Consider the following 26,662-nt stretch of genomic DNA (forward strand, 5'->3'; position numbering starts at 1 on the left):
TTAAATTGTAGGCTATCAGTTGTGGGTATGTGTTTTCATTTAAAACCAAAGTTCACCCCAGGACCTTTGTAATTAGGTCACTGAAGCACAGGCAGATTACTTCAGGTGTTAACCCTTTCCTACAATTTTAACGTAGGGGTAGCTGAGTATTTTTTAACTATAAAACAGAATGCAGATACAAAAAATGTGTAAGACTGATATATAATCTAACACAAACTGAACACCCATCTGCCTATCGCTGATGTCAAGAAATAGAACGTTGCCCTGGCTGGTGTAGCTCAGGGGACTGAGTGCGGGCTGAGAACCAAAGGGTGGCAGTTCGATTCCCAGTCAGGGCACATGCCTGGGTTGCAGCCAGTTCCCAGCAGGGGACCCGTGAGAGGCAACCACACATTGTAGTTTCTTTCCCTCTCTTTCTGTTTCCCTTCCCCTCTCTCTAAGAATAAATAAATAAAATCTTTTTTTAAAAAAAGAGATAGGACCTGTGACAGCGCCCCTGAGGGCCCTCATGCTGCGTTCCCACAACAGCGCTCTCCCCACAGACGGAACCTCTGAGTCTGGTCTGTGTAGTTTTACCATCTACGTGTGTGTCTCCAGGTATTTAAATTTTGCCCATTTTTTAACTTAATATAATTCAAAGTCAGTTGTGTGTTCTTATTTCGTGTCTTGCTTCTCTGGCTCAGTATCCAATACTAGGTTTGTGAGATTCATTCATGTTGTTGCATGTGGCGCAAATTTGCTTAGTATTCTTTCTTGACATGAATACACCAGAGTGCATTTACTCATTCTACTGCTGACGGACATTGTGTTGTTTCCAGCTGGGAGTTGTGCTGAATGGTGCTGCTGTGAACACTCGTATAGAGTTTCAGTTGCAGACATACAGGAGTATCTCTTGAGTGTAACCTAGGAATGTAATTACAGGGCCATAATCTGTACCCTTCTTCAACTTTGCCAGATAATGCCAAACTGTTTTCCTAAGAGGTTGAACCAACCATCAGTGCTTGAGAGTCCTGCTATTTGACATCTTCACAAACACTTGATACTGCCAAACTCTCTAATGCTTTGCAGTTTGATGAATGTGCAGTACATCTTTAATTCTTAATTACCTTTAGATTAATGCATACAGTCTGCTACCAACGGTCTAATATTTCTTCTAGCTCAGCCTCTGTCACATCCTGAGTCTTCATGTAGTGTACACTTATAAGTGCTGGTAGTTGTCACTATTTTACTATGGGATATTTTGGAAGTTTGGATTTTTTTTATCTGTTTAAAAAAACAAGTGAGCCCTGGCTAGCATGGCTCAGTGGATTCAGTGCTGACCTGTGAACCAAAAGGTCGGGCATTTGATTCCCATTCAGGGCACATGCCTGGGTTGCAGGCCAGGTGCCCCATTAGGGGCCTGTGAGAGGCACTAATGACTGCTTCTCTCACACATTGGTATTTCTCTCCCTCTCTGTCTCCCTCCATTCTGCTGTCTCTAAAAATAAATAAATAAATATCTTTTAAATTTTTTTTCAAAAAAGAACAAGTGAAACATCAACAACAAAAATTACCAAAAATCAGGGCCTATTATAATGGTCCCTAATTTTTTTTAATATTTTTTGAGTGTGTAGTAAAAAACATGGTCACAAACTATGTCAGTAAATTGAACTTCCTCCTGAAAGTTCAAGGAAAATGGAAGTTTATATTGAAGCACAAGAATCATTCCGAGCTATTAAGGGTTTGATGATACAATCACAAGTGCTTCCTCCTAACAACAGCCTTAAATTTCAGTTCCCTTGGAACTGACTAGTACACACGCAGATGGAGTGTTCGAGTAAATAAAGAACATGGCTTGCTTTAGCTGCTCTGTGTCAGGCCCTGACTTTAGCTCTCTAAAGCATTAGAGACGTTAAGTGACAGGCACTGCAGTTTTCCATTTGAAAATACTGAAAGTGGATTGCTTTCCACTCTAAGTAAGAAGTTTGGGTCTTGATGCCATTGCAAAGTGTTTCCAATCCAAAGGCAATAATGTAGTAGTTTTAATGGCACTGTGAATGCTAAAATTTCTATAGACTTGGTAACTTTCTTTTATAAAAACTACACCTTACCATTTCATATAAATAACTTTCTTAAAAAGCATGCTTAAGAAGGTCAGAAGTTTACTAAGCAATTACTAAATAATTTAGTGCTTGATTCACAGAAGTATTTACTCAATGCACTCTTTCTAGAGGAAATGTGGTTGAAATTTCAAGTGAAATGGTTTATAATTTGGTCTTTCTCATTACCTGCAAGAGGTATTCATTTCTTTTCATCTGAAACATTCTAGACATGACAGGTTGTCTGAAAAACTTAACATTCTACTCTTTTGTGAATTACAGCTTTTCAGATTTCCCACTGTAGATTTTTTTCTTTTTTTAGTTCTTTGATTTATACTTTTACTTCACAACTATTAGATATTTAATTTCTGAATATGACCTAAAAATGAATGAAGAGTGAATGAGTAAGTTAATAAGTGAGTTTGCCTTCATTATTACTCTGTCTTTTACTGGTAAGAGTTGTGGTATATGTAGCTTCTTAAAATAATACATTTTATTGATTATGCTATTACAGCTGTCCCAGTTTTTCCCTCTTTGCCCTCTTCTGCCTGGTACTTGCCTTCCCTTCAGCAAACCCCCACCACCACCACTTAGTTCATGCCCACAGGTCATACATGTAAGTTGTTTGTCTTCTCCATTTCCTATATTAGTCTTAACTTGCCGCTGTCTATTTTGTACCCACCAATTTGTACTTCTTAATCCTTGCATCTTTTCCTCCTTTCTCCCCCTTCCCCCTCCCAGCTGATAACCCTGCAAATAATCTTCATATCTGTGATTCTGTTCCTGGACTGTTTGCTTACTTTTTTATTTTAATTGTTGTTCAAGTACAGTTTTCTGCCCTTTACCCCTATCTCAGCCCACCCCTCTAGCCCTCCCCACCTCCCTCCCATCTCCACCCCTCCCCTTGTTATTGTCCATATGTCCTTTATACTAGTTCCTTCCAAACCTTCCCCCCTTCCCCTCAAATTCCCTCCCCTCTCCCCTCTGGTCACTGTTAGCCTGTTCTCAATTTCACTGTCTTTGGTTATGTTTTGCTTGTTTGTTTATTTTGTTGATTAGATCCTTGTTAAAGGTGAGGTCATATGGTATTTGTCTTTTACCACCTGGCTTATTTCGCTTAGCATAATGCTTTCCAGTTCCATCCATGCTGTCACAAAGGGTAGGAGTTCCTTCTTTCCTTCTGCTGCATAGAATTCCATTGTGTAAAATGTGCCTCAGTTGTTGATAGTTGTGAATCATTTCCCTTTTGATCTTCTTTTTCTTAGATAAGTCCCTTTAACATTTCATGTAATAAGGGCTTGGTGATGATGAACTCCTTTAGTTTTACCTTATCTGGGAAGCACTTTATCTGCCTTTCCACTCTAAATGATAGCCTTGCTGGGTAGAGTAACTTAGTAATCTAGAGTTTAGGCCCTTGCTTTTCATCACTTCAAATACTTCTTGCTAGTCCTTTCTTGTTTACAAAGTTTATTTTGTGAAATCAGCTGACAATCTTATGGGAACTCCTTTGTAGGTAACTCTATGCTTTTCTTTCATTGCTTTTAAGATTCTCTCTTTACATTTAACCTTTGGCATTTTAATTATGATTTGTCTTGGTGTGGTCCTCTTTGCAGCCAACTTATTTGGGACTCTCTTTGCTTTCTGGACTTATATCTCTATTTCCTTTGCCAAATTAGGGAAGTTTTCTTTGATTATTTCTTCAAATAAGTTTTCAATTTCTTGTTCTTTCTCTTCTTCTTCTGGCATCTCAGTGGTTCAGATATTGGTATGTTTAAAGTTGTCCCAGAGGTTCCTAAGCCTATCTTTGTTTGTTTGTTTGTTTAATTCTTTTTTCTTCTTGCTTTTCTGATTGAATGCTTTTTTTCCTCCCTTGTGTTCCAAACGGTTGTTTTGATTCTCAGCCTCCTCCATTCCACTGTTGGTTCTCTGTAGATTTTTCTTTATTTTACTTAGTGTAACCTTCACTTCTTCCCTTATGTTTTTGCCATACTCAGTGAGTTCTTTGAGCATCCTGATCACCAGTGTTTTGAACTCTGCATTTGATAGATTAGTTATTTCCATTTTATTTAGTTCTTTTTTAAAGTTTTGTTGTGTTCTTTCATTTGGGCCATAATTTTTGGCTGCTCAATTCAACAGCCTTCCTGTGTTTATTTCTATGTATTAGGTAGAAGAACTTCTTTGACTCCCTTAGAAAAGGCACCTGTAAATTGTGTGGGGTGGAGTCTTAGGTAATTGTTTGGGCAGGGCAATCACTTCACTGCTTAGGTGGTTCTGTGTGGGGGAGGACTCCAAGGGAGGACAGTCCCACTGCTTGGCTTCTGCAGGTTTGCCTGGAATGCTCCATGTTTCCAGTCACTTCACCAACTTCTTGTATGCAACTGGTGCCCTTCCAGCTGTTGCCTTGGTGGTGAATTCCAGAGTGGGTGGGTGTGCATATGTTCTAATTCTGTGCAGGCCTTTTAAATGGACTCTCCTGGAAATCTGGCAGTTTCTTCTGCCTCCCAAACCCCTACAGCCAGAAGTTATGTGGATCTATCTTCCTGGCGCTGGAACCCTGTGCTGTGCAGTGTGGCCTGGACTGGGATTGCTTGCTACCAAGGTATCCCTCCTGAATTTTATCTACTACATGTGAGTTTGTGACCACCCATTTCGCCACTGCCTTTCCACGTGCCACACTGCATTTCCACACCTCTCGGCCAGTCTTTGCAACTCTGCCTCTCTTATCCGTCTGCATGAATGTGGCTTCTTTATATCCTTGGTGGTTGGACTTCCATACAGCTTGATTTTCTGACAGTTCTCATTATTGTTTGTTTTGAGATATAGTTGTGATTCTCTTTGTGGTTGCATGAGGAGGCAAAGTGTGTCTAACTATGCCTCCATCTTGACTGGAAGTCCTGAAAGTCTTCTGGGTAGCTTTTTGAGGAGAAGAACACAGTATGATAAAATAATAGTAACTAACTTTTACTTCTAAACCATATGATAAGATGATTGGGGTATATGTATATGTCCATGTGCAGCTGGGGTTTTTTGGCCTACAAAAAGAAGAATAAGATCCAGCCAAAACCCAAATCAGAACCTTTGGAAAGCTTCCTTACCATCTGATTTCAGCTGATGCCTGCACACTTTAACGTAGTGTCTAATGTGTAACATGAAGACTGACTGTTAGATTCATATGTGCTATTCTGGGCTCTGTTACTCACTATAAAGTATCTCGTTCTTAGATCCTGTGGATCCTGCTAAAGACTAGAGAAGTTGCTGCAATAGGGGCAAAATGTTGTTTAATGAATATTAGTAAGGCATGCGAAAAAAAAGAAAACTGAATGGAACATAATGCAGTGATAGGAGAAACAGATTTCAGGTTGGCATTAGTCAGTCAAAAACAGACAAATTGGAGGAGTTCCTAGAAGAGCACCCATGATAATCAAAGGATGGGGAGGGCTGGCTGATTTCTAAATTTCTAAAAGAAGAAGAGACAGTATGTCCCGTTATGCTTGAAAAGGGGCCAACAGGAAGGAAAATGATGAGATCCAATAGGAATGTGAAGGCAAAGAGGAATAGAGTGGTGCTGGCATAGCATAGGGAAGGATTATCCAGGAATAATGTAATAAAATCAAGAACAGCCTCAGTCAGGTTAAAGTCTAGCTAAAAGCTTCCTGGAAATAATAGGATTTAGATTATAACATTTGATGAACAGATCTGTTTTTAAATGTCTTCTAAAACTCCCTGGAAGGTTTAGTCCAAAAAACAGACATCCACATTCATGTAATTATCATAGCCTGCTTCAGTAATTCAGGGTGCACGTATTACCACACCTGCCTTATTTTCCCAAACTTGCCCTCATATTAGGATATGGATTCTTTTCTTAAGCCCCTCCGCCGCTGCAGCTTTCCTAGAGCCAGAAAGGGAGCATCTTGCTTATGAGCTGACTCTGAGAGCCTTTGTCTTCACCACTGTTCATAACTCACTGCTCCTCCCTGGTGGCCAGATCCTTGTCCAGTGCACCTGGACAGTCGTCAGGCCCTTACTTGGACTTCAGTGGAACTCCACCCTGAGTTCCAGGTGACATATTCTTTTAGTATTTGCTCCCTTGGTCAGCCATGGTTCCCAGAACAAACCTCTGGGCCAGCATATCCAGGACTAGAGGAGTCCGTAGCATCAGTTCCACATATTGTGCCAAAATATCCTCCTAGATTTGGATTTCCCATTTCCTAAAGGTAATTTCACTTTAATGGAGTTGTTCCCCCCATTTGCTCAGGGATACCATCATCTAGAGCAACAGTTCTTCCTAACTTGGCATCTACAGGAGCCAGGGATTTGGGTCCTAGTTTCTTCTTTTATATTGTCCACCCTGTTCTCTGCAGCCATCTCTGCAATATCAACTATGAAAGAGGCTACATAATTGCTCTTTGTAAGATCACAGAAAGCTAACTTCTCTCAACTAAAAGGGCAATATCCCACTCCCTATGATCAATTAGATTATTTGTTTTATAGACTCTGAGACTCAGATTTGTAGATTTGTATGAAGCTGGCTGGTCTTCTAGTATAGACTTCTCGTTTTACAGACATGGAAACAGGTCCAGAGAAAAGTGGTTTATCCAAAATCCTCAAAGCTAGTCAGTGTCAGAACTGGACCAAAAGACCTAGATCACTGGTCCACTCCTCTTTCCACTGCACCTCACTTCCATTTCTCTTTTGATTTTATTTAATTTTGTGTTTCACCAAAAAACTTACAGCTTTGTATCTTTTACAGTAAGGTTCTCTCTTATTGGTGTAGGTACCTTAATAAATGAACTAGAAAAATGAGATGTCTTTTAGAAACCTGCTGCTTCTTATGAATTATGCACACCATTTACGTCCTAAAACATTGATTGCCCCCACCCCACCCCCACAGTTTTGAGTGCTGTCGGCTAACAAAATGTTAAGAAATAGAATCCAACAACTTGTAAAAATGCGAATAAATTAAGATTAAGTGAAGGTTATCCTAGAAATGCAAGATTGGTGTAACATTAAAAAATAAGTCAACATTGTTTACCTTATTAACACACCTTTAAAAAAAGAAAAACTGTGTAATTATCTTAATACATGCAGAAAAGCATTTGTCAAAATCCAGCACCCATTCACACATTCCTAATTTTTAAAAAACTTTCAGCAAATGAGGAATAGAAAGAAACTTCTGCAACTCAATAGGCCCATCTATAAAATACCTGTAGCTACCATCATAAATAACAGTGACAGGCTGAATACATTTCCCCTAATGTTAGGAACAAGGTAAGTATGCTTGTTCTTACCACTTATGGTCAACATTGTACTACAGGTACAATGCAGTACTGATGCATCTAGCCAATGCATTAAGGCAAGAAAAAGACCTTGAAATCATCCAGATTAGAAAAATGGAAGTAAAATATCTTCATTTATAGACAGCATAACCATCTACATAGAAAATCTATGGAATCTACCAAAACAAAAAGGCCATGAGAATGAATAAGCAAGTTAGGCAAAGCTGCAGGATACAAGATCAATATACAAAAATCATTTATATTTTTGTATACTAGAAATAAAAAATCAGAAATTTAAATCTAAAAGCCAAACTATTTATAATTACATTAAAATGTTAATATGTAGGTGTAAATTTGACAAAAGATATAACCTTGGTTTAGGCAAAGATATTTTTAGATACATACCACAAATATGATTCATAAAAGAAAAAATTGCTGAGTTGGACTTCATCAAATGAAAACTTCCTGTGTCTGAAAAACACCATTAAGAGAATGAAAAGAGAAGCCATGGTTTAGAAAAGATTTGGAACATTAGCAAACCAAACACAGCAATGTATCAAAAAGATCATACATCATGATCAAGTGGGATTTATTCTAAGAATGCAAGGTTGGTACAACATTCACAAATCAATAAATGTGATTCATTGCATTAACAAAATGAAGGATAAAAATCACACGATCATATCAATAGATACAGAAAAAGCACTTTTTTTAAAAAGCATCATGCACCCTTTTATGATTAAAAACTCTCAGCAAAGTGGGAATAGAGGAAACATACCAAACATAATAAAGGCCATAAGTGACAGACCCACTGCCAGCATCATACTCAATGGGCAAAAACTACAAGTGTTCCCCTTAAGATCAGGAACAAGACAGGGATGTCCACTTTCACCCTTCTTATTCAACATAGTCCTAGCTACAGAAGTCAGAGAAGTCCTAGCTACAGAAGTCAGAGAAGAAGAAGAAATAAAAGTCATCCAAATTGGAATGGAAAAAGTAAAACTGTCTTTATTTGCAGATGACATGATACTGTACATAGAAAACCCCAAAGATTCCACCAAGAAACTACTTGAACTAATCAATGAATTCAGCAAAGTAACAGGATACAAAATTAATATTCAGAGATAAGTTGCATTTTTATATGCCAATAACAAACTAACAGGAAGGGAAGTGAAAAAAATAATTCCAATTACAGTTGTTTCAAAAAGAATAAAATAGATCTAGGAATAAATTTAACCAAGGATGTCAAAGACCTTACTTGGAAAATTATAAAACAGGAAAGAAAATGGAGAAGATACAAATAAGTAGAAGCACATACCATGTTCATGGATAGGAAGAATTAACATCATTAAACTGCCCATACTACCCAAAGCCACCTATGCAATTCCTATCAAGAGTCTGATGACACATTTCACAGAACTAGAATAAATATCCAAAAGTTTATGTGGAACTACAAAAGGCCCTGCATAGCAACAGTGATCCTGAGAAAGAAAAACAAAGTTGGAGGAATCATGCTACCTAATATCAAACTATACTATAAGGCCATGGTAATCAAAACAGCATGGTATTGGCATAAAAACAGACACATAGATCAATGAAACAGAATAGAAAGCCCAGAAATAAACTCACACCTTTATAGTCAATAAAATATTTGACAGAGGAAGCAACCACATACAATGAGCTGAAGATAGTCTATTCAATAAATGGTACTGGGAAAATTGGACAGATAAGTGCAGAAAATTGAAAGCAGACCACCTTCTTACATCACACACAAGAATAAATTCAAAGTGAACTAAAGAGTTAAATGTTAGACCTGAAACTATAAAAATCCTAGAAGAAAACATAGGTAGCAAAATCTCAGACATTGCTCGTGGCAATATTTTATTAGATCTATCTCCCCAGGCAAGGGAAGCAAAAGGAAAAATAAACAATGGGACTGCATCAAACTAAGTTTTTGCACAACAAAGGAAGACATTAACAAAATTTTTTAAACCCACAGAATGGGAGAACCTATCTACCAATACATCTGATAAAGTGTTAATACCCTAAATTTATAAAGAGTTTACAAAACTCAACACCAAAAAACAACCCACTTGAAAAATGGGCAAAGAACCTGTGTAGACACTTCTCCAGAGGGCATACAGATGGCCAATAGACATATGGAATGATGTTCAGTGTCACTCATCATCAGAGAGATGTAAATTAAAACCACAGTGAGATATCATCTCACACCTGTCAGAATGGCTCTCATCAATAAGTCAACAAATAGCAAGTGCTGGCAAGGATAAAAAGAACGGGGAACTCTTTTGCACTATTGGTGGGAATGCAGGCTAGTGCAGCCACTGTAGAAAACAGTATGGAGATACATCAAAAAATTAAAAATGGATCTGCCTTTTGACCCAGCAATCCCACTTCTGGGAATACATTCAAAGGAACCCAAAACACTAATTCAAAAGAACATAACCACTCCTATATTTATTGCAGCATTATTTATAGTCACCAAGACATGAAAGCAGCCCCCCAAGTGTCCATCAGTAGAAAAGTGGATAAAACAACTATGGGACATTTACACAATAGAATACTACTCAGCTGTAAAAAAAAAAAAAAAAGTTTACCCTTTGTGATAGTATGAATGGACCTGGAGAACATTATACTAAGTGAAATAAGCCAGTAAGAGAAAGACAGATATTATATGATTTCACTTATATGTGGAATCTAATGAAGAAACTAAATAGAGACATTCATAGAGAGCAGGATGACAGCTAAGGAGGGGGGAAGGGGGTGAAAGGATTGAGCAAAAAGGAAAAGGGACTTAAGGACATGGGTGACAGTGGCAGGGGTTCCAGAGGGGAGGTATAAGGGGACTAAATGGTAATGGAAAAAATACAATTAAAAAATAAAATGAAAAAATAAAAAACATTTGGAAATCACATATCTGATCAAGGATTTCTATTCAGAATGTATAAAGAGGTGTCCAAACTCAATAGAGGCTTATGTCAGAGATGGCGCAGGCTTGGTTTCAGGCCACTGCAATAAAGTAAGTGTCTCAGTAAAGCAAGTCATGGTCTTTTTGCTGGTAGAAGTTCTTGCCTTCAATTTTTTAAAAAACACATCTTTAACGTGCAATAAAGTGAAGCATCATAAATGAGGCACGTCTATAATAAGAAAACAAAACAATAAAAAAAATAAGCAAAGAATCTGAACAAACATCTTTCCACAGAAGATACATAGATGAATAAACACATAAAAGATGCTCAACATTTTCACTCTATTAGAGAAAAGCAAATTAAACCACAAAGAGATCTAACAGTGTGCCCGTTAGAATGGCCAAAATTAGAAAGACAGATGACACCAAGTGGTGGCAAGGATATGAAAGAACTGGAACTCTCATACACTGCTGCTGAAAATATGAAACGGTACAAGGTACGGCCCCTTTAGAAAACAGGGGCCGTTTCTTTAAAAGTTAGACTTACACAGAGCAAATGATTCTTCTATTCTGCCCTAGATATTTACACAAAAGGACTGAAAGGATATGGTCATACAAAGATTTATACAATAATCTGTGGCAGCTTTATTTGTAATAGCCACAGACTGGAAGCACCCAATCATTCATCAATAGATGAACAGATGAAAAATTGCACTTCATCCATGCAGTAGGACACTGCTCAGCAATAAAGGAACACACAGTTGATGCACACAACATGGATGAATCACAAAATAGCTATGCTGGGTAAAAGAAGCCAGACATAAAAGGATATAATCTGTGACTCTGTCTATATAAAACATATAAAATGACAACCAATATACAGAGCCAGAACAGACCTGTGGTTTCAGGGGGAGGGGCACAGAGAGGTGCAAAGGAAGGACTAATAGGGGTAGCAGAAGAATTCCACTGATAAAGGATGTGTTCAGTCTTGATTGTGATGATGGTTTCACAGTTGCAAACATATGCCAAAATATATCCAACTGCGCACCATAAATATATATGGTTGACTGTATCTGAAAGCTGTAAAAATTAAATAAGAAAGTAAAACTGTTGGATTTCATACTAGTAGTAAACTTTATTTTAAAAACTATGTCATCTAAATTAATTACAGATACTGTTTTTTTAACTATGTCAGTGAACCATTTTTAAAGCAAAGAACCGTTTTTGTAAAGGCAATCTTCACTATTGAATACATCTGTTTTATGACTTCTATTGTGATATATTGTGTTCACTTAAAGTGGATGTACATCAAGTCTGCTGGGATAATGACAGAACAATTCCACTTCTTTTCAACAGCTTTTCATGAGCAGCAGTAGCATTGTGTTGGTTGTACTTGGTCTCGAAGTGGCCAGGGTCAATTGCAATAGCTGGCTATACCAACTCTAGTACACAGACAGTTTAGATCACTTGTTAAATTATGTATTGTGATTAGATATGTGGTATCTTAGCCAGATTTCAACTTAGCAGCTTACATGTATTTAAATCAAGAAAGCATTACAAATACTTAAAAATGACTCATTTTCACTTAACACAAAGCTCAAATTAATTGGGACTGTGTATGCGTGAAAGTTTCTTTTCAGTCAGCCAACGAGATCAAACTACCAAGTTTTAAAGTATGTGTATTTTAAATGTTTGGGGTGTTCCATTAAAAGACCTAGGTTTTTTTCCATGGGGTGAAAGGACACACTGAACGGAAAGGATACAGTCAGCCATAAAACATGACTTTCCAGTATGTTTCCTGAGCTCACTGAACTGAGCGTGAATATGCTAATAAGCACTTCTGCCCCATTCTGCCCGGCTCATGGCAGTGAGACTGAGGAACCATGAAGTTCTTTCTCACCTTCACTCGTGACTCAGACAGTGGTGACCCGTCCTCTCTTTCTTTCAGGGTGTGAACGGCATGTCTGTGGATGAGAAGCCTGACTCCCCCATGTATGTGTATGAGTCCACAGTCCACTGCACCAACATCCTCCTGGGCCTCAATGACCAGCGGAAAAAGGATATTCTCTGTGACGTGACTCTGATCGTGGAGAGAAAGGAGTTCCGGGCCCACCGGGCTGTGCTAGCTGCATGCAGTGAATACTTCTGGCAGGCACTGGTTGGACAGACGAAAAATGACTTGGTGGTCAGCTTGCCTGAGGAGGTACAGTTGTTTAATTTGATTGTGTGTTGCTAATGGAGGCATATTGACTTGTAGACAATTGGGTGAATATGACAGTGGACCCAGTGCCACATCGCCACTCAGGGGCTGATGTCCAAGTTACCCACACATTAAGTTTGTCATAGCCAGTTTCGATTTGATGCGTGTGAAGTCTTGGAGACATGAGTCTGAACAGAGCATCTTTCTTGAAGGGAACCGAACCCCACCTGTGGCTCACAGTCACTCATAGTTTCTAGTTCACTTAGTCTTCCGGTTTTGAGTAGTTCAGCCAAAGTTTGGTACAGTCCTGCATGTGGGATCTGAATCACTGGGACTGTTGCTATGATTTTTCTGTTTCAAATGATTGAAGGAGCACTTGATTTCCCCTGAGAGTTAAAGAATGAGAGTATTCACAGCACCTACCTTGCTTGGGGGAAAAGTAAAAGCAAGCAGTAATTTTCAGTTAATATAGTAGATTCTAAGAAGTGTAAACTTGGCTCTTCTCACCATTGTTGAAATACCCTATTCAGGTTTCTTAATTACTTTAGTGAGTCATTTCTGTTCATTGAGGACACTGGTAGCTGGACCTGTATGTCCAGAGATGATATTCAGTTGGGTGATTTGAGCTGCAGAAATTCACAATGGGCTTCATAATGGGCTTCACAATGACAGGCTTCAAATGGGTCACCCTTTGAACTGGATATACAGTTTCTCCTCTTCCATCATCCTGACTCCCCTCCATTTTCATGGGACCAAGGGTAACACTGAGCAGCCTTGGACTTTGTATTCAGGACCAGAATTATTTCCAGTGCACCAGCAGAATGTGCAACACTGGGCCCACCACTGCCGGCTGTCCCAGAGCGGTGCAGTGATCCACTGAGCAGAAACCCTAGGAGAAAACAAAGACCCTCATCTGCCCGGTGTGAGGTTCTAACGAGTACAGCTAGCATTAAATCCCAAGCTCGCAAAGCCCAATGTCTCCAGAGGTGTGGCAAATGACATAGATGAATAAAGAGAATATGTAGAAGACAGGAGGAGTTTGTGGGGCAAGCACCTGCTGCACAGAAAGGCATCCAAATCCAACATAAAAAGCAAGTTGATGGGTGAGTAGGACATGGTTTTCAGAGGGGGACACCAGATCCTGTCCCTTATTAAGCAACATCTGCTGTGACTCCTGCAGAGCAGGAGAGTGGCCAGATGACAAAGTGAGGACCCACATAAAAGGCTCCTTACTACTCCTCGCAGCACTTACAAGTAGGTAACTAGAACAGTCCCCATACTGGAAGCCCAAGGACAAATCAGCTGAAGGTAGTGTAACTGGGGCCGGGATAGGTAGGGAAGTTTATGGCCTTGCCGAGTAATGTGGGAAGGCTAAGGGTGGCAGCTGTGGTGTGACCCCGTGACTGGAGCTGGATTTTCCTCATCTGCCTGGGGGGGGGGGCGGTGAATACCCATCTTAGGTGCGATGATAATAAGTATAGAAGTTCCCAGTATCATCCCTGTCCCACAGAAAACATTTGTCAGATGCAAGACCCTTCCTTTCTCTCTAGATGGGGAGCAAGACTGTCTTTTGAATTATTGAGTTGTCCAACTCTATAATTTCCTGGAAATATTTGGAAATTTTTCATTATCCAAAATGTTGTTGGGGAGAGGTGTGAAGCTTACAGTTCATTTATTATCTGTATCTCTTTGAGAGCCACCTCACTTATGTTTTTTTACTGATTTTCAACAAAATTAGATTATATTCAGATATATTCACAGGTCAAAGTCAGATTTCGTGTAATTAGTTTTTCTTCCCTGTCGGCCCCATCCTAAGACTCCCTGCACCAGGTGCCCAAAGCCCTGGCCGGCCCCCACTTACCTCTGGGATCCTGATTTAACCTCAGTGAGCCCCAGTTTCTCTCCGTAAAACCCCCTAAAATTCTGACATCCTTGAATTATTTGTGATTATGCAATGCCAAGGCAGTAAAATTTAAAGGAAACTGAAATGTAAATGCATACAGCCTGAACTAAAAGCTGCTTTTTAGATCAAATCCCCCACAGTCTCTTATTTCCTTGGCATCAGACTCTGTAAAGTAAGAGTCATTACCCCAAAATCTGCCATTTGACCTTTCTGATTGTGTTCCAGTAAAGTGGGGCCTCGTGATATGTTTGTTGGTTTTCTTTCTTCCTAGCTGTGTAAAATGATTGCTATCCCTACATCATCTACATTTCCAAACCATTGAAACATTCCAGTTGCTCGTGTACCTGAAACCTCCAGACGTAACTACTTATTTCTCCCTATGAAATGTGAACTCCTACTGTCAGTATCCCAGCTTTTAGTAACTTGCTGATGGGGCATGCACGCCAGCCCCAGTGCATGTTCCTTTGTGGGTCTGCAGCTGTTTCTAAGGCCTCCCTCCAGGAGCCCTGCCCCCTGCTCAGAGCACCCTCCTGGGGCCCCAGGTACTGGGCATTGTTTTCCTCTCCTCGCTGTGTACACACTGAAATGTCCTTGAAGGCTCTATGGTCATTGTCCCTCTTAGCTCAGTAAATGACTTCATAGAATTTGAATTAAGTGGTGAATAAACAAAAGTCCCAAACACTACCTTGGAAAGTAGCTTCCTGGAACTAACTGGCATGTGGTTCATATGATGTAAGAATAAGCATTTGATTAGTCCCTTGGAAATCTTCAAACCTCGTTGTAATTCTGTTACCGCATTTAAATCAGCTTCTGGCCCTGCCCCAGTCTCATTCACACTTGGCCCACCTCTGCACTCCCTGGCCAGACAGCCATTGAATTTCTTGTGGGCCAGCATGGCCAAACACGAGAGCTCCTCCCTGGACTGTGAGACTTCCCGTACAGACCGCAGCACTCCTGCTCCCCTGCTCGGTCAGTTCAGGCCACACCCCACTCTGGCTTCCAGCCCTGTTCAGTTGTACGGTTCCACCCTAAAATCCCGAGTAGTGATGGGCGAGTAGTGATGGGCGGCAGGGTTACCAGCAAATTAGAGCCCAGTGCCAGTGTGGCCTCTTAACTGGAAGGGGGAGACACAGAAATAGAGACCTCCTTCCTGAAGCCAAGGCGTAATTGAATTGTCTTGCTTTTTTTTTTTTTCCCTAAAATGGAGTGACAGTCCCCAGAAGTTACCTGACTTGGGTGTTGGCCCCCCATTGAAAAACATATCAAGGAGTGTGCGTCAGCAAAGAGCAGAAAAGAAGGCAGTGTACATGGTACTTTTGTTCAATAACACAGATAATTTAATTTATAATTAGTAAGTGTATTTTTTGCTAAGAGATGAAGAGAAAGTAGTTGATGTGCCAAGCATTGCAAGGCCATTATCCCACTGCTCATTAGTACTGAAGTTGGCTCAACAAACACCTCCTTAGCTGTAGTCACACAAACCATTTGGGGCTGGATGCTGTTCACACTGGAAGTGCATCACAATCACAAAGTTCATTCTTGTGTGTTGAGTGTGGAGGGCCAGAACGGGGCGTGCTTCCTTAGAAGACATAGAGCCAAGAGTGGGTTTGCCATTCAGCCCCATACCTATGGGGCTGCTTGGCTCCCCGAATACCAAGGGATGAGCAGCTGTTAAGAGGTTATTGCCAAGGTCTAACATCAAAGAGTCAAAAGATAACAAGTGTTGGCAAGGATGTGGAGAAAGGGGATCCCTGGTGCACTGTTGGTGGGAATGTAAATTGATACAGCCACTGTGGAAAGGGTTTGGAGGTTCCTCAAAAAATTAAAAATAGAACTACCATGAGATCCAGCAATCTAACTTCTAGTTATATATCTGGAAGAAATAAATCATTATCTTGAAGAGATGTCTGTACTCTGTGTTCACTGCAGTGTTATTCACAATAGCCAAGAGGTGGAAACCACCTAAATGTCTGTTAAGATATGACTGGAAAAAGAAAATGCTATATGTTGAATATGTACACACATTCATGCAATGCAGTATTACTCCATCTTTAAAAACAAGGAAATCCTGCTTTTTGCAGCAACATGGGTAAACCTAGAGGTCATTATGCCAAGTAAAAAAAGCCAGACATAAAAAGACAAATATTGCATGATCTCACTTGTATGTGGCATCTAAAAAAGGTCAGACTCAGGTAACAGATAGAGTGCAGTGGTTGGTACCAGAGGCCAGGGGTGGTGAGTAGGGCAAAAGGGGAGATGTTGAGGAAAGGACACCAACTTTCAGTTATAAGATGAATAAGTTCTGGAAGCCTAGTGTACAACATGGTAACTGTGGTTAATAATGTGTTACATACTCGTGATTTGCTAAGAGAATAGATCTCAATTGTTCTCACCACAAAATAACAATAATAATAGTAATAATAACCATGGGAAGTGCTCAAGGTATTAATTAGTTTGTGATGATCACAGTTTATAGATATATGAAAACATCATTCCATACCTCAGATATACACATTTTTGTCTAAAATAAATAAATATTTTAAACTGGGGGAGGGAGGTTATTGCCAAGGCTCCACCACCTGTCTCTGGGTGTGTTTCCCATGCCCTCTCACCATCTAGACAGTGGAAGGCTTCTTGCAGAGAACAGCTATCAGGTACGGGTGAGTATGGCCCATTCAGGTGGACCTTATGCTTTCTTAGGTATAAATGTATTTCAGACTTCTGCTCACTCACTCTCTAGCTCTGTCTTTTGCTAGCTTCCTCTCTCTCTCTCTCTCTCTCTCTCTCTCTCTCTCTCTCTCTCTCTCTGTGAACATTTTAGGGCAGATCTTGTTATTTCCAGAGCTAAACAGAAAAGACAGCTGACCCAGAAGGATTCTGAAGAAAAGGCATTCATTGTTAGGTCTGAACCACAGGGTGCAATAAAGAATATTTCTGCAGTAGTGCTGCCAAGCATAGAGGAAATTATGGAATTTTCTTGTCTGAAAGTTTTTAGAGGATATGAAAACTGTTAATGTCCCTGGGATGGCTTAGGTCCAGTCTTTTAAAGAAGTAGTAAGACGGTCATGATTGTCTTCAAACAGCCTTTTCAGTATGAAATACTACTTAACGCTACAGCACAGGGTGCCAGCATTACTCTGAGCCGGGGTTTAACTGTGGGAGGTGAGAGTTGGTAGGAAGCAGTGGGTGAGGTCTTTGGGAAATGGCATGCCCGAGATAAGAACAGAACACTCACCACCCCAGAGCACAGAGCCTGCTCTTTGGCCTCACCCATTTACCACCTAGACAAAACTCGAAAGAAGAGTAATAGGCAAATTTTGAGATCTAAGGAGTATCAGTAATGAGTGACTCAGAAAACCACGGTCTGGACCTTGGCACTAACTGCATGTAAGGTCTTGAGCAAGCCAGTCAAGCTCTTGGGGCTTCTGTTTCCTCACTCATTATTCATTTATTCAGCAAATATTTGTCAAGGTCCTGCTATGTACCAGGAGGCATTGTTCTAGGTGCTAGGTGAACCTAGTAAACAGAACAGAGCTTACTTTCCAGTGGGGGAGGACGAGGAGAGACACAAAATAAATAAATATGGCATGTACTTTGTTAGATGCCATTAAGGAAAATAAAACAGAGAAGGGGGTTAAGGGATGTCAGGGTACAGTATTGCAAGTTTAAATGGGGTGGTCAGGAATGGCCTGTTGGAGGATAACTTTTGAGCAGAGACTTGAAGGAGGTGGCAGAGCCAGCCGGTGTGGACGTCTGGAGGGAAAGCGGTTGAGGCAGAAGGAACAGCAAGGAGGAAGCCCAGAGGCTGGCCTGGGCCTGGCATGTCGGACACACAGGAGCAGAGTGAGCAAGCAGCACAGTGGGAGGAAGCACATCAGAGGTAACAGGGCCAGGCTGTGCACCTTTGGGCACATTACCTTTCCTCGGAATGATCTGAGAGGCCATGGGAGGGTCTCACAGAAGATCATTTTGACTGCTGTGTGACAATAGGTGGGAAGAGAACAAGGGGAGAAGTAAGGAAAGCACTTAATACATCAACAACCCAGGCATGGCATGATGGCCTAGACCAGAGCAATAGCAGTAGAGTGGTGATCAGTGTCAGACTCTGCTGATATTTTGAAGGCAGAGCTTATGGGATTTTCTTACAGATTGGACATAGGATGGGAGAGAAAGAGAGGGGTTAAGGATCACTTGAAGTTTTGGGGCTTGAGCTGTTGGAAGAATGGTGTTGCCGTGAACTAAAATTGGTGAAGACTGGGAGAAGTAGGTTTGAGGAGGTGGAAGTAGAATTAGGAGTTCCATTTGTGTGCATATGAAGCTTGAGATGCCTGTGAAATCTAAGCAGAGATATCTAGTACACAGGAGGATGCATGCCTAGAATTCATGGGAGAAATCTAATCTGGAAATAGGAGTTTTAATACCAGAGTATTGAGGATATTGAAAGCCACAAGACAGGGTACGATTACCAGGGGAATAAGTGTAGGTAGAAGAAGAAAAGAAAAACAGATTCCAGGATTGAGCCTTGGGCTTTCAAGAACTAAGAAGTCAGGGAGATGAAGAGGAACCAGCAGAGTCGACCAAGATAGAACAACTATTGAGGTAGAATAGGAAACAAAAAGTATAGTGTGCTGGAAGCCAGGAAAAGTAAGTATTTCAAGGAAGGAGAGTCAAATGATGTCAAATGATGCTGGTAGTCAACTAGATACAGGCTGAACACTGACTGTCCAGCAGTTTGGGAGCCATTTGTGATTTCACTGAGTACGTCCTTGGGGAACAGGTCTAGGGCAAAGACCAATTCAATTGTACTCGGGAAAGGGGAGACCAATTCGGTTGTACTCGGAAAAGAAAGGCACAGTGGCTGGGAAGGGAGAGAACCACACAACTTCAGAAGGCGAGTGAGCTCAAGCTCCCTTCTCTTTGTGAATATTCCCTGACTTTTCAGAAAGGGTCTTACAAGAGTTCGCAGGAGATGACAGTTAAATACTGTAGAATCACTCTTTGCTAACCTAGAATATAGGCAGATTGTACAAGATGCAGCTCACTGCTGTCTAACCATTTCAGAAGATTTTAGGGTTTTGAAACAATGTATTTTACATTTAATGACCTCAACTTCAATGAGTATGCAGGGAATAACAATACTGGTTACCAGCTTGGCTTCCATGGCTGCTGTTTTGATTAATGAAATGTGATATGTTAAACTTCTTGGAAGGATGGTGCTATATAAACAGTAGGTATTATTATTCCCATAAAAGGAAAGCACAGTCTCGTCTGATGAAATGACTCTTACCTCAGAATCCTCATTAAAAGCTATGGTGCAATTTTCCAAGTTGCATTAGTGAGACTTGGCAGCAGATGAAAAAAAGCAAATAAATAATAAGTCAAAATATTCCAGGTAACTACTTGCTGGCAAGTAAGAAGTTTTCAAGTCCTAGAGTCGTGCTGATAATTTTGAAATGCCTAAAGGCAAACTTATTTATAGTAACGCAAAGGTGACTTCCAGCCCTGAAATCTGGGCCTCGGTCTCACATGGGGGTGAAAAACGCAGAGCCGTGAAGAGAGGAGCTAATCCTATTGTGGTTCCATCTCCGAAGGCTGTTCGGTGGTGCTGATGCAGAGGGAGGGAGATCTGGTGTGGAAATAGCCACGGCGCTAGCTAATTTTAAAACTGAAATGCATAAGCTGTTTCCAAACCTCTTACAGTTTTTAAATCCTGAGGCCAGTAAATCCTATTTAAAGAAACTTATGTTGAAATGTTCCTATTTTGGCATAGTAGAAGGAGTTGAATAGGCACAGGCTAAGACATATCTAAAAATTATTTTTGAGTGACCTGATTTCAAAGCCATTTTTAAGGATTCCTTCACTATACCTATTTACCCCTATATAATGAAAGACAGCCACAATTATAAACATTTTAAATGGACTTGTAACAAAGCCTTTGACAGCACAATTGTTTGCATTAAATTTTAGTTACCAGTAAATCTATTCATTTTAAACCTCGTCTCTGTGTATGAATTAAATGTCCCTTACATTTCTTTCTTTCCCCTGTTTTGGAGTTTCCTAACTGTTTCAATTAAAATTAAGAATAACTTGAAAGGCAAAGTTCAGAGCTGTAAAGTTCCTCACTTGATCAATAATCATAACTATTATTTTGTTGTATTGAATCATAGAACCTCGGCCTTTAACAGGGAACTTAATTAAACTTTCAATTCATGATAAGAAGTTAAAGAGCACTTGGGAGGATTCTTAAAAATTATTTCCACTTCCCATCCAGATGACAAGAAAAAAGTGTGATAGAGAGACCCAGTGGCTGTCAGCCAAGGGTATTGTAGGTCATGCCAACAGGAGCTGGCAGCAAGCCATTGTCCAATTAGTGTGGCTCCACCATCGCAGAGTGATCACCCCCGAGTAGCTGGTTGAGTCACTGGTGATGCAGTAGTATTTCACTTGAGCCAGTGCTTCTTAGAATCAGTTCTTGTTAACAGGCATTACCTGCCCTCCTTCTCCAGTAAAAGTGCAGGACCATTTAGGCTGAACGCCGAACAGAAGAGAAACATTGATTATGTATCTCATTTCTCTCTGCTTCCTGAAAACTGAGACTGCAATTAAACAGTGAAAGCATGGTGTGTGTGTTTTAAATGAGTTACAAGAAAATACAGTTTCCACACCAAAATACCCAGAGCTGGAATCCAAGGGTTGGTTTTTATTCCGTCTTTTCTTTGGCAGCTTTCACACTTGGCACAAATTTGAGGATATCAGTAAAGTCACCTAATAATCTTAATGGATTCACATTCCATTAAAAACTTGGAATGTCACCAAACTGCTTCAGGTTTCAGCTCCATTGTCGGGGTGTCCGTGATATTTCGTGTGCATGTGCAGTTAGACGAGCAGTGGCCTTTGAAAGAGACCCTTTTTATGGTGAGAACACCTGGAGTCGTGGTTGGACAAGCTATAAACCAGGAAATTGATTCAGGAATTTCTTAATAAAATGGATTATATCCAGACATTAGAGTGGTGCATGTTTGTCAGTAGGAAAGGCTGTTCTTGGAGGCACAAAGAAAGTAAAATAAAATCATTGGCAGTCATCAGTTAATAACTTTGTTTATAGTCTTGTTTGTTTGGGTTCTTAACCAAAACACAGTCTAGATAAAGGGCTGGGCTGTTTTTTGCTTTCAGGAGTGAAGCAATTAAGTACTGGCACTTTGGGTTTCCTAATATTTCAGACGTGTTCTTTTTTCTGTTCACTAGCTGTGTGTAGTAAAATGTACCACTTTGCCATAGACTCCTAAAATATGTTGACAGTCTTTCTAACTGCTGTTGATACTGACTCCAGGCCGACTGGTGATTCGGTGAGCACTGCCATCTGAGGTGGACTCCTGTGTGCAGCCCGGCAAAGACTACGTGTGAAAAAGTTAAGGCATTCAGCTCCCTGGGTGGGATGGAGCCAGGCCTCCAATGTGAGCACATTTTTTGACTGCCTGGCAGCTGTTTCCAAGCAAGCCAAAAGTTGGCCGGGGGTGAAAAAAAATTACTGGGATTTAGCCAACAAAACATTCCTGTGTTTAGAAGAAAATCAAAGGAAGGATGCAGAAGGTCACATTTACAGGCCTCCAGGTTGTTGAAGTAAACAACTATTGCATTTTCTCTTCTGCTTTAGAAAGGATAGTGTTCTGTGTCATTGCTACTCACTTTTTCCTGATTCTTATATAGCTGCCTAACTTTTAATTCTATGGATTTTTTAAATTCTTTATTGCAAAACCAAATGAAAGATTATTCTTCCTAAAAGAAGTAAGATGATAGATGATATCATCCCCGGAGGGCGTCCCCTGCAGCTGGAAGGGAGTGAACAGCTGTTGAGAGAGCAGTGGCCGCACAGGGCTGCCGAGCCACGGTGTTGACACAGCTAGGAAGGAGCTGTGCATGCAAGTCACTTCAAAGATCTGTCAAAAGAGGCCCTCTGCACCCTCACAACTCATCCAGCTTTCTTGATTTATTCGTTACAAAAGGAGAAGGGTGGGAAAAACAAGAAAGTTACTCAAAGTCCAGGAAAATGTATGCTAAAAGGTAGGACCCTCAGGGGTCTTGGCACGCAAAGATGGGCACTGCAGTACCACGAGAGACGTGGTCCTGCTTCCCAGCGAACACCTTAGACTGTGGGTGAGTGCTCTTTCTGCCAAATGGAGCTGTGGAAGCCCAGGCATTGAACTGTGCCCTACAAATAGGAAAATGGGAAGATAAAAACCATGAAACACCTAGATTCGGGATAAGACCTTCATGGTTTGGGGAAATTAGCAGGGTTCTCAAAGAAGATATTTGACACACACATTTTGTAAATCTGGGGCTTTGGGGGTGGGGAAGGGATGAGCTAAATCCATCAGATTTACAAGATGTTCACGTAGAGAAACACAACGACCATTCAAAGTCCTATTTAACAGAGTATCTGCATGCCTCCTACTTGGGGCTGTTTTAGTAGTTGTTGACCAGGTGTTCTCATTCACTAACAGAAGAAGTAGTGTCCCAGCTGCATTGAGGGATTTCAGCTATATTAGAGGAAAATTTTATAACTCTGTAAGATACTAGACCCTGGAGTAAGGTACAAAAAATATAGAATTACCTTCAAAGGAATTATTTAGTGTGTGTGTGTGTTTAAAACTGAAAAAGCCAAGATGGCTTAAGTACATACAGCACTTCACTGAATCAGAGGAATGCAACACATGACACCTTCTTTGGGGTATTAATTAGAAATACAAAGCAAGACCATTTCTTTCCAAGGGCTTACAATGTAGTTGAAGAATCAAGACAAAACTGTAGAAATCAAAGGTGCACAATTCAAGAGCATTCATCATAGATGCCAAGTTGTGTTGGCTGCTGTTTGCACTGCAAAGGTTCAGCTCGGGGAGAGGTTGGTTTTCCTTCCATCTCCCCCATAAAGCTTAGACCATCTAAAACTTGGTGGATAAGACTTTCCCAAGGAACACGTGGGGAGAGCTCCTACAGGAGAAGACACGCGTATGACGAAGGCCCAAAATGAAGCACTCAAAGAGCACGAAGGAGCCAGCTTCGATGAGCACCAATGGTAATATGGGACAGTGATTCAAAATATGGTCAGATTACCTGGAGCCTTCCTGTGAAAGAATAAAATTTAGACAAAAGAATTTAGTCTTGATCAAATAAGCAATGGGAATTCACTCACACATTGTGAAGTAACATGCTGAAAAACAAATTAAGGAATATTTGGCTAGTGGTGGAATGCTGGACAGATGGATCAGTCAACTGCTTCAGACAGAGGGCACAGCCAGGAGATGCACCCTAATCCTGGCATGAGCAGAGGAACTGTGAGAATGACGGTGCCTTTCAGAGACCCTAAAATTGAGTGTGAGAACACACGTGTGGGGAAAGAGGCCATCGAGCCTTGATCCGAATCTGCAGTGCTGTGTGTGTACCCAAGGCACTGAGAGCGCAGAACTGAAGGAACACATGGGAGACAGACCAGCCCCCAGGCGATGGCAGGGCTGAGACCGAGCTCTAACACTTCCACTCCCATTGCCAGTTCTTCGGTGAAGAGCGAGGTTTACTCCAGATTGCTGGTTTTAAGTTGATCTTCATTCGTTTGGGGAATACTGAAGCTCCAACATTTTTATCAGACTGAGGACACATGTGTAGAGATGCTCTCTAAATTACCTTCTAAGGAGTACACCTCCTCAGTGATATTGTGAGCATCAGCCCTTAGCACAGAGAGGTACAAGAACCTGCAAAGAGATGCTAAATTTCTAGAGGACAAAGCCCTTGCCTCAAGGTTATTTGTAATCCAGTGCCACACATTTTGAAATGTCGGGAATAGATTCAGACAGAGATGATCACGTAAAACTATTATGGTGAATGTATGATGGGCATTAGTGGAGCAGCAAAGCAGCACACAGAGACGCAGTTACACCACACACACACACACACACACACACACACACGTCTTCACACTAACCCAGGCAGCTCTGAGCATCACTCCTGGTTGGTCAACCAGGTGTCAGATGTCTTCTGATGCACATATTCATAAAACACACAATATGCCCAAGAATGCATTCAGTGTATAACGACTTTGTAAAGCCTTTTGATGTAACATCTAGTTAGAGGAAAATCAAGGATTAGAGAAACAAGCTTAAGGACACCATAAGGAAGCAGTGGTCCACAGGGTGGGTTGTTCTGCAGGACTGTGGCCTGATTGCTTTAATGAGCCAGTGTCATATAAATGGAACAAGCTAAATTAAACAAAAGTTAAGGGATTTAAAAACCAGAGGCAGTGCATAGTACTAAAACCAGTTATAAAGGACTTTGGGGAAGCAGGGTTGGAATTGGAGAATTTCAGATGTGATCTGGGCATCAGAAGCAATTTTTCTGAAATGGAAAGATGGTGATCATCAGAAAAGGCAAACTGAGGAATAATTTGCCCAGTATGATCTCGGTTTGGTTAAAAATAAAATACAGCTGTGAGTGAGTGAGTGAGTGAGTGAGTGTGTGTGTGTGTGTGTGTGTGAGAGAGAGAGAGAGAGAGAATATGTGTGTAAAGAGCCATAAGGACATGTGCTGAACTGTTAAGAGTGGTGATCCGTGAATGGTGGGAATGTGCTATATTTTGTTTTCCTTGTCTGCGTTTCCCAGATTCCTACAGGGTACATTATTATGTTTCTCTAATAATAAAAGGGTTATTTGAACAGTTCCATGGATAGAGGGGAGGGAAGGAAGGCCAGATGAAGTATGCAGCATAATTCTGGAAAAATAAGATTCTAAGTATGGCTTTATGTGTGATTTCACAGGTTCTGTGGCCTCATTGGTTTTCTCCACGAAAATGCCAGCACTGCCCTCATGCTTCCTGGACCTTTCGTCCAGCTTAGGGCTCCCCTTTCTCCTGTCTCAGGTGCTCAAGTTCTTAACGTGAGCTGAACCAACTTGTATGCACAGTCTCACCAGTTAAATGAAAATCAATCCAAAAAGCAAGAAAGGGAATAGATTTCTCTTAGTTCTTCCTTACTAAAACTTTAAGGCCTTTTTTCCTATTTAAATTTCCCTGCGTCGTTGAAACCTACAAATGCTTTTGCCATTCCATCTCTACAAATTACTGGTGTTCATTTCAGCGTAAATAGTTCACATATTTTCCAAGTGTCCAATCCTATGAATCCCCAGGTAGAGAAGGAAATTCTCACCATCTAGTCAAATCTTGTGTGATTATAAAGGAAGTAGGGGGTGTGGGGAGTGTCCTTTCCTGTCACCTGGTATACAGTGAGTACTGAAGAAAAGGAGAGTTCTTTCAGGGGTATTTTAAAACATTTATAAATATTTATAAATGTATGCTTTAGGAAGTCACTCAATAAGCTTGGAATTTACTTCAGACTCTAGTTGTGTACAGAGTATCTCTAAGTAGCTGCTTCTTTAAGGATATGTCAGGATGTTCAGTAATAAGGACATGTTTTTATATTAATGAGATGAATGATGACTTTTTTTAAACCAATAGTAAAAAGGCTGCTTCCTTCCTTAACCAGGCTTTATTAAAAGAGGACACCATCACCTGAAACTAATGCAAAATAATGTTGAATGTAAACTCTAATTGAAAAAAGAGGTTTTTTTGGTTCTGGCTGGTGTAGCTCAGTAGATTGAGCACGGGCCTGTGAACCACACTATCATGGTTCGATTCCCAGTCAGGGCACGTGCCTGGGTCGCGGGCCAGTCCCTAGCAGGGAGTGCACCAGAGGCAACCATACATTGATATTTCTCTCCCTCTTTCCTTCCCTTCCCCTCTAAAGATAAATAAATAAAATCTTTTAGAAAAAAAAAGGGTTCTTTTAAAAGGATGCCGTAAAGTCGCCTCTGGATCCTGGGAAGTCTGGACCCGGGGGTCCCTAGAACTCGCACTGCTGTCCTTCCTCTCCCATTTCCCCTGAATCAGAGGGGCCGTTCACCAGGGGCCCTGCAGCAGCGAGGGGATTTCCCTCCTTCGTGCCCGAAGTCTGGAAGAAGACAACTGACACGTGTGATTGCGATTTCAGAGAATGAGTCAAAATAGAAAGTGATGCTCTGATGGATCTGCACCTGGGAGGCTCACGCTGGTCTTTAAAACGATTTAATGCAAACTGTTGCCTACTCCGTGGTCAGCGGAGTGCGGGTACTTCCTTACTTCCTCCTCAGGAGCCTCCAGAAATATCTTTTTTAATAGATTTTTTAAGTGATTTTCTCTTATATCAATTTTTAAAATATTTTTAAAGATTTTATTTAATTTTTAGAGAGAGGGGAAGG

At 40.7% G+C, this 26,662-nt stretch overlaps 1 protein-coding gene across 6 annotated transcripts in view; it reads left to right on the forward strand.

The window, feature by feature from the left end:
• The window catches only part of BACH2 (BTB domain and CNC homolog 2), a 330,764-nt gene that overhangs the window by 245,785 nt on the left and 58,317 nt on the right, over nucleotides 1-26,662 (forward strand). For all 6 annotated transcript variants that reach the window (XM_037131213.2, XM_037131210.2, XM_037131211.2 and 3 more), the window contains one exon: nucleotides 12,229-12,483. In XM_037131213.2, the coding sequence (XP_036987108.2) occupies nucleotides 12,241-12,483 (243 nt within the window). In that variant the 5' untranslated portion in view covers nucleotides 12,229-12,240. The remainder of the gene's footprint in view (nucleotides 1-12,228; nucleotides 12,484-26,662) is intronic.

Source organism: Artibeus jamaicensis, unplaced genomic scaffold (genome assembly GCF_021234435.1).
Source record: "Artibeus jamaicensis isolate MK-2021 breed Jamaican fruit bat unplaced genomic scaffold, CSHL_Jam_final contig_387, whole genome shotgun sequence".
NCBI lineage: Eukaryota > Metazoa > Chordata > Mammalia > Chiroptera > Phyllostomidae > Artibeus > Artibeus jamaicensis.